Source organism: Pristis pectinata, chromosome 28 (assembly GCF_009764475.1).
Source record: "Pristis pectinata isolate sPriPec2 chromosome 28, sPriPec2.1.pri, whole genome shotgun sequence".
NCBI classification, from domain to species: Eukaryota; Metazoa; Chordata; class Chondrichthyes; order Rhinopristiformes; family Pristidae; genus Pristis; species Pristis pectinata.
This window is the reverse complement of record NC_067432.1, coordinates 28,945,638-28,961,156: the sequence shown is the minus strand read 5'-3', so window position 1 is coordinate 28,961,156 and position 15,519 is coordinate 28,945,638. Positions and strand designations below refer to the sequence as shown.

At 43.8% G+C, this 15,519-nt stretch overlaps 1 protein-coding gene across 1 annotated transcript in view; it reads right to left on the bottom strand.

Annotated features, from left to right (window-relative positions):
• The window catches only part of dnaaf4 (dynein axonemal assembly factor 4), a 34,042-nt gene extending 19,075 nt beyond the window's left edge, over positions 1–14,967 (bottom strand). The window contains exons 1-3 of the mRNA XM_052040604.1: positions 14,839–14,967; positions 2,121–2,268; positions 1,857–1,990 (exon numbers count right to left, since the gene is read on the bottom strand). Coding sequence (XP_051896564.1) covers positions 1,857–1,990; positions 2,121–2,268; positions 14,839–14,961 — 405 coding nt within the window. The 5' untranslated portion in view covers positions 14,962–14,967. The remainder of the gene's footprint in view (positions 1–1,856; positions 1,991–2,120; positions 2,269–14,838) is intronic.
• Between the last annotated feature and the right edge of the window lie 552 nt (positions 14,968–15,519).

Sequence of the window (15,519 nt, the reverse complement as noted above, 5' to 3'; positions counted from 1 at the left end):
AGAGTGTTTTACATCTGCATTGATCATCAAGACCAATACAAAAATATATTGCTGCTGACTTGTGTGGAGTGCAGATAAATTGTATAGAGACATGGTGAAAGATGGGCAGGACTGGCAACTCAGTATCTCAGGGTATAGAATTTTCAGGGAAAACAGAGGGGGATATAAATGAGGAGGTGACATTGTACTGTTAACTAAGGAATGTATTACTTCCGTATTGAGGGAGGGTATCCTTGAAGGCTCTTCAAATGAGGACATATGGGTAGAGATTAGGAACAAAGAGGATGTCGTCACTTTGCTATAGACCACCTGTCAATAGGAGATAGAGGAACAGATATGTAGGCAAACAGCAGAGAGAAGTGATAATATATAGGAAAATAGGGTTATAGTACTAGGGGATTTCAAATTCGCAAATATAACTGGGATTGCCTTAGCATAAAAGGCTCAGAGGGGGCAGAATTTTTGAGGCATGTCCAAGACAGCATTTGACCCAATGTGTAGATAGACCAACAAGGGAAGTGCTGGACCTTGTCTTGGAGGATGTAGCTGGTCAGGTAGATGGAGTGTCAGCAGGGGACCATTTTGGAGATAATAAAAATAACTCCATATATTTCTAAGTGGTTATGGAAAGAGATAGGAATATTCCAGGAACAAAGGACTTAACTTGGGGGAAGGTCAATTTCATTAAAATAAGACAGGACCTGCTAGAAGTAAGGATAGTTTGTGATACGAGGTGAGAGGAAAATGCTAACTGGCAGAATTCTAAAATCTGCAAAAGGAGGTGGTGATTGCAGGGGTATATTTTTAAAAGCCCTCTAAGAGCCCGCCACTCTCCAGTCCCACACAACTAGACTAGCTCCTGACCACTGATCAAGTTTTCCGTTCTGATCATTTTATAAATGGGAATTGCAACAATTTAAGAGTAAAACTGTAAGTGAAATAAAAACAGAAGATGCTGGAAATATTCAGCGGTCAGACAACTATAAGTGAGGTTTCAACAGAATCTGGAAATCCAACTGCCTGTCATTTGCTTCCAGTTAGATTTTGATTAGTAAGTATTTTTTTAAGAATACCATCAAGAAAACAAGACAAAAAGTGAAAATCTTTTGTCAAAGTTGCAGCACAGTTTTATTTATCTTAGTGTAATTCATATGATTGTGCTGTGAGAACTGGTATCCCCCAACGAGCACTAGCTTAGTAGTATTGGTACTGCCTTTCACTATAATTCTTAAAATTGTAATTTTTCTTACCCTGCTTTTAGCATTATATGACAAGAAGCTATCAAAAAACATGCAAAATCTGCAAATGGCAGAAAGTGTTTGTTTTTCCTCACTTTTCTATATTACAGATCTACTTTGCAACCAACCATCTTGAATAAGACTTAAAACCTCACTGCTTCTGTTACAGGCTGTCCCAGGGTTAAGAACGCCTGACTTATAGACACCCCTTATATATGAACGAGCTCCCATAATATTAAGTTCAAAAATCTGCCGTACATACATATCTTCATTTCTACAAATGGCAGAACTAGTTCCCCATCTCTCCCTCCACTTTTAATAATTGTTCTCTTTTATCAGTCTTATGCGTTTTTGATGCCATTCATTACAAAACTGTGGAAGTATGGATACCATATTGAGTGTTTTTTGTGTATTTCTGACTCATGAACAAAATTGACTTACGGATTTCTGTAAAAACAGAAACAATTTGTTACCCCTGAGTGGCCTGTAGCTAGGTTGCACATTTTATATAAGTGTTAAGCAAATGAGTAGTTTTACACAAATTCCTTGCCTGACCTTGTGCATCAAGGTATCTGTTCAAAATAAGAAAAGAAATTCAATATGTTTAACAATAATCACCTTCATCATTTTTTCCAATGAGTACTTCTCATTTTCTCGCTTTTTAATTGCTTTTTCTTTTACGGCTTCTTGTGCCTTCTCTTGAGCAGCAAGAATGGCACTTTCCCTCTTTTTTTGCAACTTCTCCTTATTAACTATCAAAACAAAACCAAAATGATTCACAGTTACGAGGTTTAAAATAATCAACACAGCTGTTGTATTTCACACAAATTTATTTTCATCTAAAGTCTACATAAAGCAAAAAATAGTTAACACTTTGCTCACCTTCGACAGTTGTAAGTTGTTCCCACATTCTAGATTCTTTTTTATGCAAGGTGAAGATGACAACACCATTGCCAACTTTAGCTGAACTTTTTGATTCATCAATAGAAGCATATAACAGCACTTCAAAAAGAAATGGAGGGAAGTTCACCTGTTAAAATAATACATACTGTAATATTATCTGCAAGCAAATACAGATTTCCAATTAACAACTGCACAAAATGAATCAAATCTCTCAATTTGGTCAAAAACTAAAATAAAGGCCACTCCGGGGTAACAAATGGTTTCTGTTTTTTACAGAAATCATGAGTACAATATCATGAAGCAGTCCACAACCAAATGCAGCAATATCCAGGCCTGGGCTGATAGGTAGCAAGTCACATTTGTGTCACACAAGTGCCGGGCAATTACAATATTCAACAAGAGAAGATCCAGCAATCACCCCTGATATTCAAGGGTTGACCGTCACTGAATCCCCCACTATCAACATCCTGGGGGTTACCATTGACTAGAAACTGAACTGGAGTAGTCATATACACAATGTGGCTACAAGAACTAGGTCAGAGGCTAGGAATCCTGCAGGGAGTAACTCGCCTCCTAACTCCCAGAAGTCCATCCACCATCTACAAGGCTCAAGTCAGGAGTGTGACGGAACACTCTCCACTTGCCTGAATGAGTGCAGCTTCAACAACACTCAAGAAGCTCAACACAGCAGAAGGACACAGTAGCCTGCTTGACAGGCATCCCATCCACAACCATTCACTCACTCCACCACTGACACACAGCAGCAGCGGTTTGTACCATCTACAGGATGTACTGCAGCAACTCACCAAGACTCCTAAGATGGCACCTTCTGAACCCACAACCTCTACCAGCTAGAAGAGCAAGGGCAGCAAAAGCATGGGGAACACCACCCCATGGAAAGTGCCCTCCACGCCATACACCATCCTGACTTGGAAATATATCGCCGTTCCTTCACTGTCGCTGGGGCAAAATTCTGGAACTCTCTCCCTGACAGCACTGTGGGTGCACCCACACCTCAAGGACTGCAGTGGTTCAAGAAGGCAACTCACCACCACCTTCCCTAGGGCAACAAGGGTTGGGCAATTACGTGCTGGCTCAGCCTGTGAAGCCCACATCCCTTGAAAGAAAATAAAAAAAATAATGCCAGCAATTCCCTTAAATGATTTGCAGGTGCATAATATTGCCATGTTCATACTATTACATGAATGACTCGAGCATACAAGATCAAGTACTGTTTATGATCTGGCCTGCCTATTGAAATCATTATATTTTTCCACAGTGCAAGGACATGAGCCTAGAAATTTCTTTGCACAACTCCAAAACATATTTCTGTGCAGATGAGAAATTGGCTTAATCCAGAATTGAGTCATTCTGTGCACATTCCAGGGTGCTTTACCACTCAGTGGAAAACTTGACATCTGACTTTCAGGGGACTTTCATTTGTCCTAGCACTTTTTTTCTCAGCACTGATGATATCAACAGTACGATGAAAAATTTGTCTCCATTGAAGTGTTCAAATTCACTGGTCTGAAAAATGATGTTTCTTATTTACTCACAGAACAGCAAAGTTTTACAATTCTCTTTCCCTGAAACCTTGCTAATTAAACAGATCAAAACATAACAATAAGATCAGTAACTTTTTGCAACCTTCCACCATTATCCTATGTGCATGCCTTGACTGTCTATATTTCCTTATGAAGGAGATCATTTGGCCTATCGAGTCTATGCAGGCGTACAGACCAATCCCATTACCCTGCTAATTTTCCCTGCAACCTACTCCCTGCATTCGCACCACCTACACACTGGGGCAATCTACATTGGCCAAATAATCTACCAACCCACACATCTTTGGGATGCAGGAAGAAACTGGAGCACCCACAGGACACCCACATGGGCACAGGGAGAATGTGAAAACTGAACGCAGACAGCAGCGGGCATCAGGAGTGAACAGGGATTGCTGATGCTGTGAGAAAGCAGCTCTACTTGCTGCGTCACTGTGCTGCCCAACTCCTTTGCCTGTGAGCCTGAGTCACCTCAGGATCATTCCCAGCCTCTTATCCTCAGGATCATTCCAGGCTTCTGCTGCTGATCTCTGCCAATACTCAAACTAAACTGCTGGAGGAACTCAGTGGGTCAAGCAGCATCTGTGGAGGCAAAGGGATCGCCAACACTTTGGGTTCCTCCAAGCAGTTTGCTTTTTGCTCTAGATTCCAGAATCTGTGGTCTCATGTGTCTGCCAGTTCTCAGTTTGCTAGACATTGCTGCAAAAAGGAGGTCACTCAATTCAATACTCAAAGGGAAAAGATTAAAGGATAGGAAAGGTTTAGATAAGTTAAGGTATCTTTATTAGTCACATGTACATCGAAACACACAGTGAAATGCATCTTTGTGTAGAGTGTTCTGGGGGCAGCCCGCAAATGTCACCACGCTTCCGGTGCCAACATGGCATGCCCACAACTTCCTAACCCGTACGTCTTTGGAATGTGGGAGGAAACCCATGCAGACACGGGGAGAATGTACAAACTCCTTACAGACAGTGGCCGGAATTGAACCCGGGTCACTGGCGCTGTAAAGCGTTACGCTAACCGCTACACCACTGTGCCTGCCAGTCAGCCACAGGAAACGGGACTACCTTAGATGGGCATCTTGGTTAGCATTGTCAAGGTGGGCTGAAGGGTCTGTTTCTGTGCTGTATGACTTTATGACTCATTTTCCTTTAACTTAAAGGAGTGGGCAGAACAGGGACAGATAACTGCTACATTGCAGGTTTCTCCAAAGTACAGTCATTCATAGACTGCACTCATGTCTTTCTGGAGACCTCCAATGGAAGCTTCCCCCAAGGCCCCTTTACACAAAGAATGTGCCTCCTGAGGGCACTATTCTTCATCAGCCTCTGCAGATTCCTTTCCTCCCCTGGGTACAGTCTGCCATCCATCTCCCATCATTGCAGGATCTTTTCATTCAGAAGCAAAACTCCCACATAACAGAAAGAGGTTGTGTGCATTATAGAGTGTCACCTTAAGAGCTGCCCTTATGTGGCACAGTATCACATGCTGTTAACAATAGTCCTGTGAAGCTCTTTTGATACTTCACAATGTTAAAGGTCTCATGTAAGTGTAAGTTGATGATGCTGTAAACGCAGTAAGAGTGTGGTTGTTTCATTTGCCTTCTGGTGTACTGTTTTAGCCAGGCACTTATAGGGGAATCAAGTTTACACAGCTCTGAAACAAGAATATGTATGTGAAGTTAATATATAGAGAACTCTCTGAAGAGGATGTTTGAAGGAAGAGGAGGGAACAGGAGAGGGAGGCTCAGCTTTCTCCCTACTTCCCCTTATTCTATTCTCCCCTACCATTCTGCTTGCTTCCCAACCTCCTTTTGCCCTCTTCTCCCTTTCCCCTCCACCTTCTCTCCCCCTCCTAATTGCTGTGAGCCAGTCATGGTTACGAAGAGGTTAAAGATAGTATTAGATCAAACGAAAAGGCCACACAATGTTACCAAAAACAGCACTAAGATGGAGAATTTAGAAAATTTCATAATTCTGTCAAGGAAGATGAAATCATTGAAAAGAAAAGAGGAAGTAAAATACAAGAGTAGGCTATCAAGAAAAATAAAAACAGACTGTAAGAGCTTCTATACATATACTGTATGTAAAAAGGAAACGATTAGTTAAAATTGTGGGTAGCTTACAGATAGGAGAAATTGCATTGCAGAATAAGGAAATGTCAGAGAAATTAAACAAATGCTTTGTGTGTGTCTTCACAGAAGAAGATGCAAATAACCTCCTGGAAATACTAGAGAGAAACAGGCCTAGAGTGAATGAGAGGATTAACAGAATTAACATTAGAAAAAAGAACTGGGAATGGAGAAATTTATGGGATTGAACAGTCATAAATCCCCAGGACCTGATGACTTGCACCCTTTGGCTTTGAAGGGGGTGAGTAAGGAGACCATGGATGCACCAGTTGTCATCTTCTAAAGTTCCACAGAAGGGATTCCACAGACTGAAGACAGCAAATGTAAGCCCACTATTTAAGAAACAAAAGTGGGGAAATATAGACCAGTTAGCTTGATACTGATCGTACAGAAAATGCTATAATCGATTATTAAGGAAGTGGTCACAGGGCATTTGGAAAAAAATAATAGGATTGGGTAGCATTAACATGGATTATGAAAAGGAAATCATACCAGATAAATACGTGGGAGTTATTTGAGGTTGCAATTAGCAGAAAAGGTAAGGGACATTGAGGTAGAGAATTTGGACTTTCAGAAGGTTTTCGATAAGATGCCACGCTGGAGATTATTAAACAAAATTGAAGCACAGTACTGGAAGCAATATGCTGGAGGTGGATTGGGGAATCAGAATCAGATTTGTTATCACTGACTTATATGACATGGAATTTGTTGTTTTGCGGCAGCAGTACAGTGTAAATATGGTGAGGAATGGTTAATGGACAGAATATAGAGATTAGGAATACACAGGTAACTTTCACATTGGTAGGCTGTAACTAGTGGGGTACCACAGCAGTCAGTCCTGATGCCTCAATTTATATCAATGATTTGGATATAGGGCTATAGAATATATGCAAGCTTGTGGGTGGTACAAAGCTAACTGGCAGTGTAGGGTGTGTGAAAATGCAGGGAGACTTCAGGGGTTTATAAACAGGTTAATTGAAAGGGCAAAGACATGGCCATTGCAATATAGAACATAGAGGAGAGGTTGGACAAACTTGGATTGTTATCTCTGGAGTGTTGCCAAGTGAGGGGCAACCTGATAGAAGTATACAAAATTATGAGAGGCATAGACAGGGTGGAAATGTCAAATACTAAAGTGCATGGGTTTACATTGAGAGAGGGAAAGTTTAAAGTTTGTGCAATACAAGTTTTTATACAGAGAGTATAAATCCAGGAAACATCCTAGTGAACCTCTTCTGCATGCTTTCCAAAGCCTCCACATCCTTCCTGTTGTGTGGTGAGCAGAACTGCACACAATACTCCAAATATGGCCTAACCAAAGTTTTATACAGTTGCAACATGACTTCCTGACTTTTATACTCAATGCACTGACCAATGAGGCCAAGCATGCCATATGTCTTCTTTACCACCCTATCCTCTTGTGTTTTCATTTTCAGGGAGCTTGCATCCAAAAATCCCTCTGTACATCAATTTTCTTAAGGGTCCTGCCATTTACTGTATACTTTCCTCTTGCATTTGACTTCCCAAAAAGCATCATCGCACACTTGAGGATTAAAGCCCATCTGCTATTTCTCCACCCAAATTTCCAACTGATCTATATCCCCCTGCATCCTTTGATAATCTTTCCCATTATCCAAAATCCCACCAATTTCTGTGTCATCTGCAAACTTACTAATTACATTATTACTAATTAAAACTACATTTTCATCCAAATCATCAATATACATTACAAACAACAGAGGTCCCAGCACTGATCCTTGCGTAACACCACTGGTTATAGATCTACATTCAGTAAAACACTACCCTCTGTCAAATAAGACCAAGCTAATTTTGGAACCAATTTACCAACTCACTGTGACTTAATTTTTTGGACCAGTTTACCATGAGGGACCTTGTTGAAAGCTTTACTAAAGTCCATGTAGACAATATCCACTGCCCTGGCCTCAATCATCTTCATCAACTCCTCAAAAACTCAATCATATTGGTGAGACAGCACCTCCCCCACACAAAGCCATGCTGACTATCCCTGATAAGCCCACGCTTTTCCAAATGCAAGTAAATTTTGTCCCTAAGAATCTTCTCCAATAATTTCCCTACCACTGATATAAGGCTCGCTAGCCTACAATTTCCTGTTTTGTCTCAGTTTTCCTTCTTACACAAAGGTACAACACTGGCTGTCCTCCAGTCTTCTGGCACCTTGCCTGTGGCTCTAAAGGACAGAAAGATCTCTGTCAAGGCCCCAGCAATCTCTTCCCTTGCCGCCCTCCATATCCAGAGATAGATTCCATCATGCCCAGGGGACTTGCCCACCTTAATGTTTTTCAAGTCACCCAACACCTCCTTCTTCTTAAAATTACCATGCCCTAAAATATCAACGTACCCTTCGCTGATCTCACCATCATCCATACCCTTCTCCCTGGTGAATATTGATGCAAAGTACTCATTTAGGATCTCACCCACTTTTTCTGTCTCTATGCATAATTTCCCTCCTTTGTCCTCAAGTGAAGCTACCCTTTTCCTAGCTACCTGCTTGCTCCTAATGTGTGTATAAAATGCTTTGGGATTGTCCCTAATCCTACTTGCCAAGGATATTTCATGGCCTTTTTAGCCTTCCCTTGGCAAGTTTCCCAAACAATGCCATCTTTATCTTTTATCTTTACAGAAACATGCTGGTTCTGAACACTAATCACCTGGCATTTAAAAGATTCCCATATGTCAGAGGTGAATTTACCCGCAAACAGCTGCTCGCACTCTACTTTCCCCAGTTCCTGCCTAATACTGTTGTAACTAACCTTCCTCAAATTTAGCCCTTTTAGCCGAGGACCAGTCTTGGAACCATAACTATCTTGGAACTTGCAGTATTATGATCACTGTTCCCAAAATGGTTCCCCCAGTGAAACTTCAATCACCTGGCTGGGCTCATTCTCCAGTACAAGGTCTAGCATAGTACCTTCCTTAGTTGGACTTTCTATATATTGTTTCAAGAAACCCTTCTGGATGCCCATAACAAATTCTATCCCACCGAAGCCTCTGGTACTGAGGAGGTCCCAGTCAATATTGGGGAAGTTAAAACCACCCACTATAACTACACTGTTGTTTTTATTTCTTTCCATGGTCTGCCTACATATCTGTTCCACTATCTCTTGGGAGGCCTATACTATAATTCCATTATAGTGACTGCACCTTTCTTATTCCTGAGCTCTAACCATATTGCCTCACTGGATCAGCCTTCAGGATGTCCTCAAGTCCAGTTGTGACATTCTCTTTAATCAGTAATACAACTCCACCACCTCTTTTGTCCCTTTTTATCACCCGTGAAACATCTAAACCCTGGAATGTCAAGCTGTTAGTCTGCCCTTCTCTCAACCAAGTTTCCATACTGGGTACGTCATAGTTCCTGTACTTATCCAGGCTCTAAGCTCTTCTGCCTTATCTATTATAATCCTTGCATTAAAATAAATACACTTCATACCATCAGTACTGTTGTGTTCATTAACTCAGCCCTCCCTCTTCTTCCTATTAGAGTTGTTTGACTTAACCTGTACCTTCTCCTCAATTTCTCCACCTACTGACCTACTTCTCTGGTTCCTACCCAGCTGACACGCTTGCTTAAAACCTCCTGAGTAGCACAAGCAAACTTCCCTGCAATGATATCGGTGCCCCTCCAGTTTAGGTGCAATGCGTCTTTCTTCTATAGGTCCTATCTACCCTGAAAGAGAGCACACTAATATAGGTATCTGAAAACCTCCCTCCTGCACCAGCTCTTTAGCCATGAATTGAACTGTACTTTGTATGTATTTCTTGCTCAGCTAGCATGGGGCACAGGGATTAATCCCAAGAGTACAAGCCTAGAGGATAGAGGTAGTAATTTTCTACCTATTTCCCCAAATTCTTTTTGCAGAATCTCATTCCTCTTTTTGACTAAGTCATTAGTACCAATATGGACCATGGTCTCTGGCTGCTCACCCTCCCCTTTCAGAATGTCCTATGCCTGCTCAGAGATATCCTTGACCCTGGCACCAATGTGAATGAAACCATTTTGGAAGAAAAAAAATGCAGAGTACTTTTTAAATCATGACAGGTTGAAGGATGTTGGTGCTTGGAGGGACCGAAGTGTCCAGCAACAGCAAGTGATTAGGAAGGCAAATGGCACATTCATCTTTATCACAAGAAGATTTTGGTTCTAGAAATACCTTGCCTAATTATATAGAGCCCAGATCATAGAGTTATACAGCACGGAAACAGGCCCTTCGGCCCAACTGGTCCATGCCGACCAAGATGCCCCTTCCAAGCTAGTCCCATTTGCCAGCGTTTGGCCCATAACCTTTTAAACCATTCAAATCCATGGACCTGTCCAACTGTCTTTTAAAGGTTGTTGTTGTACCTGCCTCAACCACTTTGTCTGGCAACTGATTCCACATAGATACCACACATTGTGTAAAAAAAGTTGCCCCTCGAATTCCTCTTAAACCCTTCCCCTCTTACCTTAAAGCTATGTCCTCTAATTCTTGATTCCCCAACTCTGGGAAAAAGACTGATTGCATTCACCCTGTCTATGCCCCTCATGATTTTATATACCTCTATAAGGTCACCTCTCAGTCTCCTACGCTCTGAGGAATAAAGTCCTAGCCTGTCCAACCTGTCCCTATAACTCAGTCCCTCAAGTCCTGGCAGCATCCTTGTAAATCTTTTCCGTATTATTTCCAGTTTAATAACATCTGTCCTATAGCAGGGTGACCAAAACTGAACACAATACTCCAAGCACAGCCTCACTAGCATCCTGTACAACCGCACTGTGACCTCCCAACTTCTATACTCAGTGCCCTAACTGATGAAGGCCAGTGTGCCAAAAGCCTTCTTCACCACCCTGTCTACCTGTGACTCCTTTTTCAGTGAACCATGTACTTGTACTCCCAGGTCCCTCTGTTCTACAACACACCCCAAGGCCCTGCTGTTCACTGTGAAAGTCCTACCTGGATTTTTGACTTTCCAAATCAAATGGTGCAAGTGATCCTAGAATATTGTCTACAGATCAGATCTCCAACCACATGGAAAGGTACATTTACAAAGGAGGGAGTGCAGCAAAGATATGCCCAAATGATTCCCAAGATCCAGGGATAGCTAATTAGGTGGATTCAAAATTGGCTTGGAAGTAGGAAGCAGAGGGCGGTGGGTGAAAATTGTTTCTCAGAATGGAGGCCGGTGACTAGTGGTGTGCCGCAGGGGGTTGGTGTTGGGACCCTTGTTATTTAAGATAAGATAAGATATGATATCTTTATTAATCACATGTACATGGAAACACACAGTGAAATGCATCGTTTGCGTAAAGTGTTCTCATCTGGATGCACACGGCTTGATCAGTGAGTTTGCAAATGACACAAAATTAGGAAGTGTTGTTAATAGTGAAGGAGGTTATCAATAGATTATAAGATAAGATATCTTTATTAGTCACATGTACATCAAAACACACGGTGAAATGGATCTTTTTGTGTAGAGTGTTCTGGGGGCAGCCCGCAAGTGTCGCCACGCTTCTGGTGCCAACATAGCATGCCCACAACTTCCTAACCTGTACGTCTTTGGAATGTGGGAGGAAACCGGAGCACCTGGAGGAAACCCATGGGGAGAACGTCCTTAAAGACAGTGGCTGGAATTGAACCCAGGTCGCTGGCACTGTAATAGTGTTACGCTAACCGCTATACTACCAGGATCTTGATCAATTAGGGAAGTGGGCCAAGGAGAAGCAAATGGATTTCAATACAGATTAGTGCGAGGCAATGCATTTTGGAAAGTCAAACCAACGTAGGACTTATACTATGAATGGTAGGCCACTAGGGAGTGTTATGTAACAGAAGATCCTAGGAGTACAAGTACATAATCCATTGAAAGCGGTATCACAGGTAGACAGGGTGGTGAAAAAGGCATTTAGCATGCTGGCCTTCATCAGTCAGGGCATTGAGTATAAAAGTTGGAAGGTCATGGTGTGGTTGTACAGGACACTGGTGAGACCACACTTGGAGCACCGTGGCCTTGGAAATTGGAGCACACTCGGAGTTAGAACCATAGAACAATACAGCACAGAAAACAGGCCATTCGACCCTTCTAGTCTGTGCCGAAACGTTATTCCGCTAGTCCCACTTCCCTGCACCCAGTCCGTAACCCTTCAGACCTCTCCCATCCATATATCTATCCAATTTATTCTTAAAGCTTGAGCCTGCATTTACTACATCAGATGGCAGCCCGTTCCACACTCCCACCACTCTCTGAGTGAAGAAGTTCCCTCTAATGTTCCCCCTAAACCTTTCCCCTTTCACCCTAAAGCCATGTCCTCTCGTACTTATCTCTCCTAATCTAGGTGGAAAGAGCCTACTTGCATTAACTCTGTCTATGCCCCTCATCATTTTGTAAACCTCTATCAAATCTCCCCTCATTCTTCTACGCTGCAAGGAATGAAGTCCTAACCTGTTCAATCTTTCCCTGTAACTCAACTCCTGAAGACCCAGCAACATTCTAGAAAATCTCCTCTGCACTCTTTCAATCTTACTGATATCATTCCTATAGTTAGTGACCAGAACTGCACACAATACTCCAAATTTGGCCTCACCAGTGACTTACACAACCTTACCACAACATCCCAACTCCTACACTCAATACTTTGATTTATGAATGCCAGGATGCCAAAAGCCTTCTTTACAACCCTGTCTACCTGTGACGCCACGTTCAGGGAACTATGTATCTGAACTCCCAGATCCCTTTGTTCCTCTGCACTCCCCAGTGCCCTACCATTTACTGTGTATGTCCTCCCTTGATTTGTCCTTCCAAAATGCAACACCTCACACTTGTCTGCATTAAATTCCATCTGCCATTTTCTGGCCCATTCTTCCAGCTGGTTCAGATCCCTCTGCAAGCTTTGAAATCCTTCCTCACTGTCCACAACGCCTCCAATCTTAGGGTTATCAGCAAACTTGCTGATCCAATTTACCACATTATCATCTAGATCATTGATATAGACAACAAACAACAATGGCCCCAGCACAGATCCCTGAGGCACACCAATAGTCACAGGCCTCCAGTCTGAGAAACAATCATCCACTACCACTCTCTGTCTTCTCCCACACAGTCAATTTTGAATCCAGTTTACAACCTTTCCATGGATACCTAGTGACTGAACCTTATGAACTAACCTCCCATGTGGTACCTTGTCAAAGGCCTTATTAAAGTCCATGTAGACAATATCCACTGCCTTTCCTTCATCTACTTTCTTGGTAACCTCCTCAAAAAACTCTACAAGATTCGTTAAACACGATCTACCACACACAAAGCTATGCTGACTATCCTTAATCAGCCCTTGGCTGTCCAAATACTTGTATATCCAATCTCTCAGAATGCCTTCCAATAACTTACTACAGCATCATAGTGTTTTTCGTCTAGATTCCTGCATCTGCAGTGCTTTATTTCTCTTGGAACATTGCGTTCAGTTTTGGTAACCCTGCTACAGGAAAGATATTATTAAACTGGAAAGAATGCAGAGAAGATTTATGAGGATGTTGCCAGGACTAAAGGGCCTGAGTTACAGGAAGAGGTTGGCCAGGGTAGATCTTTATTCCTTGGAACACAGGAGAATGAGGGGCGACCTTATAGAAGTGTTTAAAATTATCAGAGGCGCAGATAAGGTGGACGGGAACAGTCTTTTCTCCAGGGGAATCCAAAACTAGGGGGCATAGGTTTAGGGCAAGAGTGGAAAGATTCAAATGGGACCTGAGGGGCAACTTTTTCCATGCAGAGGATGGTGAGTATACAGAATGAACTGCCAGAGGAAGTAGTTGAGGCAGGTACAACAGTATAATTTAAGAAACACTTGGATAAGTACATGGAGGGGTGGTGCTTGGAGGGATATGGGCTGAGTGCAGGAAATTGGGACTAGCTGGGTGGGCAGCATGGTTGGCATGGACTGGTTGGGCCGAAGGGCCTGTATCCCTGCTGTATTGCTCTATGACTTTAAGATGGCAGCTTTTTCTAAAAAAAAAGTCAGCAGAGGTTAAGGAAACCAGCCTATACTCTCGAGTTTAGAAAAAGCAGAGATGATCACATTGACAGAGTAGATGAAGGGATGATGTCTCCCCTGGTTGGAGTGAGCAGAACATATTACAGTCTCAAAATAAAAGGTTTAACTTTGCAGCAAAGAGAAGTGATTTCCTCACCCATTGGCTCTTGAATATTTTAATTCTCCATTAAAGGAAATGAAGGTTAAGGCAATGAGAATATTCAAGACAATTAAGGGAACCAATGGATTCTTATATATTCAGGGAGTGAAGGGATATATGTATATGGGGCCAGTGCAAGACTGTGGTGCTGAGGTAAAATATCAGCCAGGAGCTCATTGAATGACCAAACTCTGCCTCACGTTCTTGCTCCCTCTCCCCCCTCTCTGTTGATCCATCTCCCTTCTTCCCTTTACCCCCCCATCTCTCTCCCTCCTCCCCCCACCTGCCCTTCTCCCCGCATCTTCTTCTCTCTATCCCTTGCTCTCCTCTCCCCTTCCATTTACCTCCCTCTTTTCACAAAAACTTCCCCCCGCCCCCATTACCTCCCCCTCACCCCCATTACCTCCCCTGCCCCCACCTCCCCCTCAGCCCCCATTACCTCCCCCTGCCCCCACCTCTCCCTCAGCCCCATTACCTCCCCCTCAGCCCCCACTACCTCCCCCTGCCCCCCGCCCCCATTACCCCCTCCCCCCACTACCTCCCCCTGCCCCCCGCCCCCATTACCTCCCCCTCACCCCCCACTACCTCCCCCTGCCCCTGCCCCGCCCCCATTACCTCCCCTTGCCCCCCGCCCCCATTACCTCCCCCTCACCCCCCACTACCTCCCCCTGCCCCTCGCCCCCATTACCTCCCCCTGCCCCTCGCCCCCATTACCTCCCCCTCAGCCCCATTACCTCCCCCGGCCTCTGTCCCCCGCCCAGTGAACGGCCTGAATTCTGCCGCCGCTGTGCCTCCCTCACCTTTAAGTAATCCTCCGCACAGAAGATATCTGCTCTCCCGGCGCCGACTCCCCTCAGCGGCACGGTGATGAACACCTGAGACTCCACCTGCTCCCAGGTGTAATCCCTGACCAGCACCGGCATCTTCCCCGCCGCGGCGCCGTTACTAGGATGCGGCCTCGGTTGCTAGGGATTAGCACTTCCGGCGACGCCGGGGTACTTCCGGGACGGATGGGTGCTGCTGGAGTGATGGGGAGGATGTGTGGAGGAGGTTCGCTCCTCACCTCACTGAGCAGGCAAGGTGAGGGTGGCCGTGTGCCACGGTACTGGGTACCCCCTCCAGCTTTTACAACAGGCTGCAAAGCTTATGGAGTCTGTGGGCTGCTGCCAAAGCCGGTCTTTGGCCAAGCTCATGGTCCAAACTGGTGCTGTCTTTGGTTTAGTCTCAGCAGGGACGTGTTACCTGAGGAGTTGAGATCAGCTGTATCACTCCTGTCTGAGTGAAGGGTTATGGGTTCAAGCCCCACAGGAGACAGTTCTATAGGTCAACACAGAGGGATTGGGACATTGACAGAGGTGCTGTCTTTTGCATGAAACTTTACACTGAAGCACCATCGGCTCTTTCAGGTAGATTGAAAACCCTGCAGAACAGGAGAGTTATTCTTTATGTCGCCACCGGTATTCATGCTTCACTTAACCTCA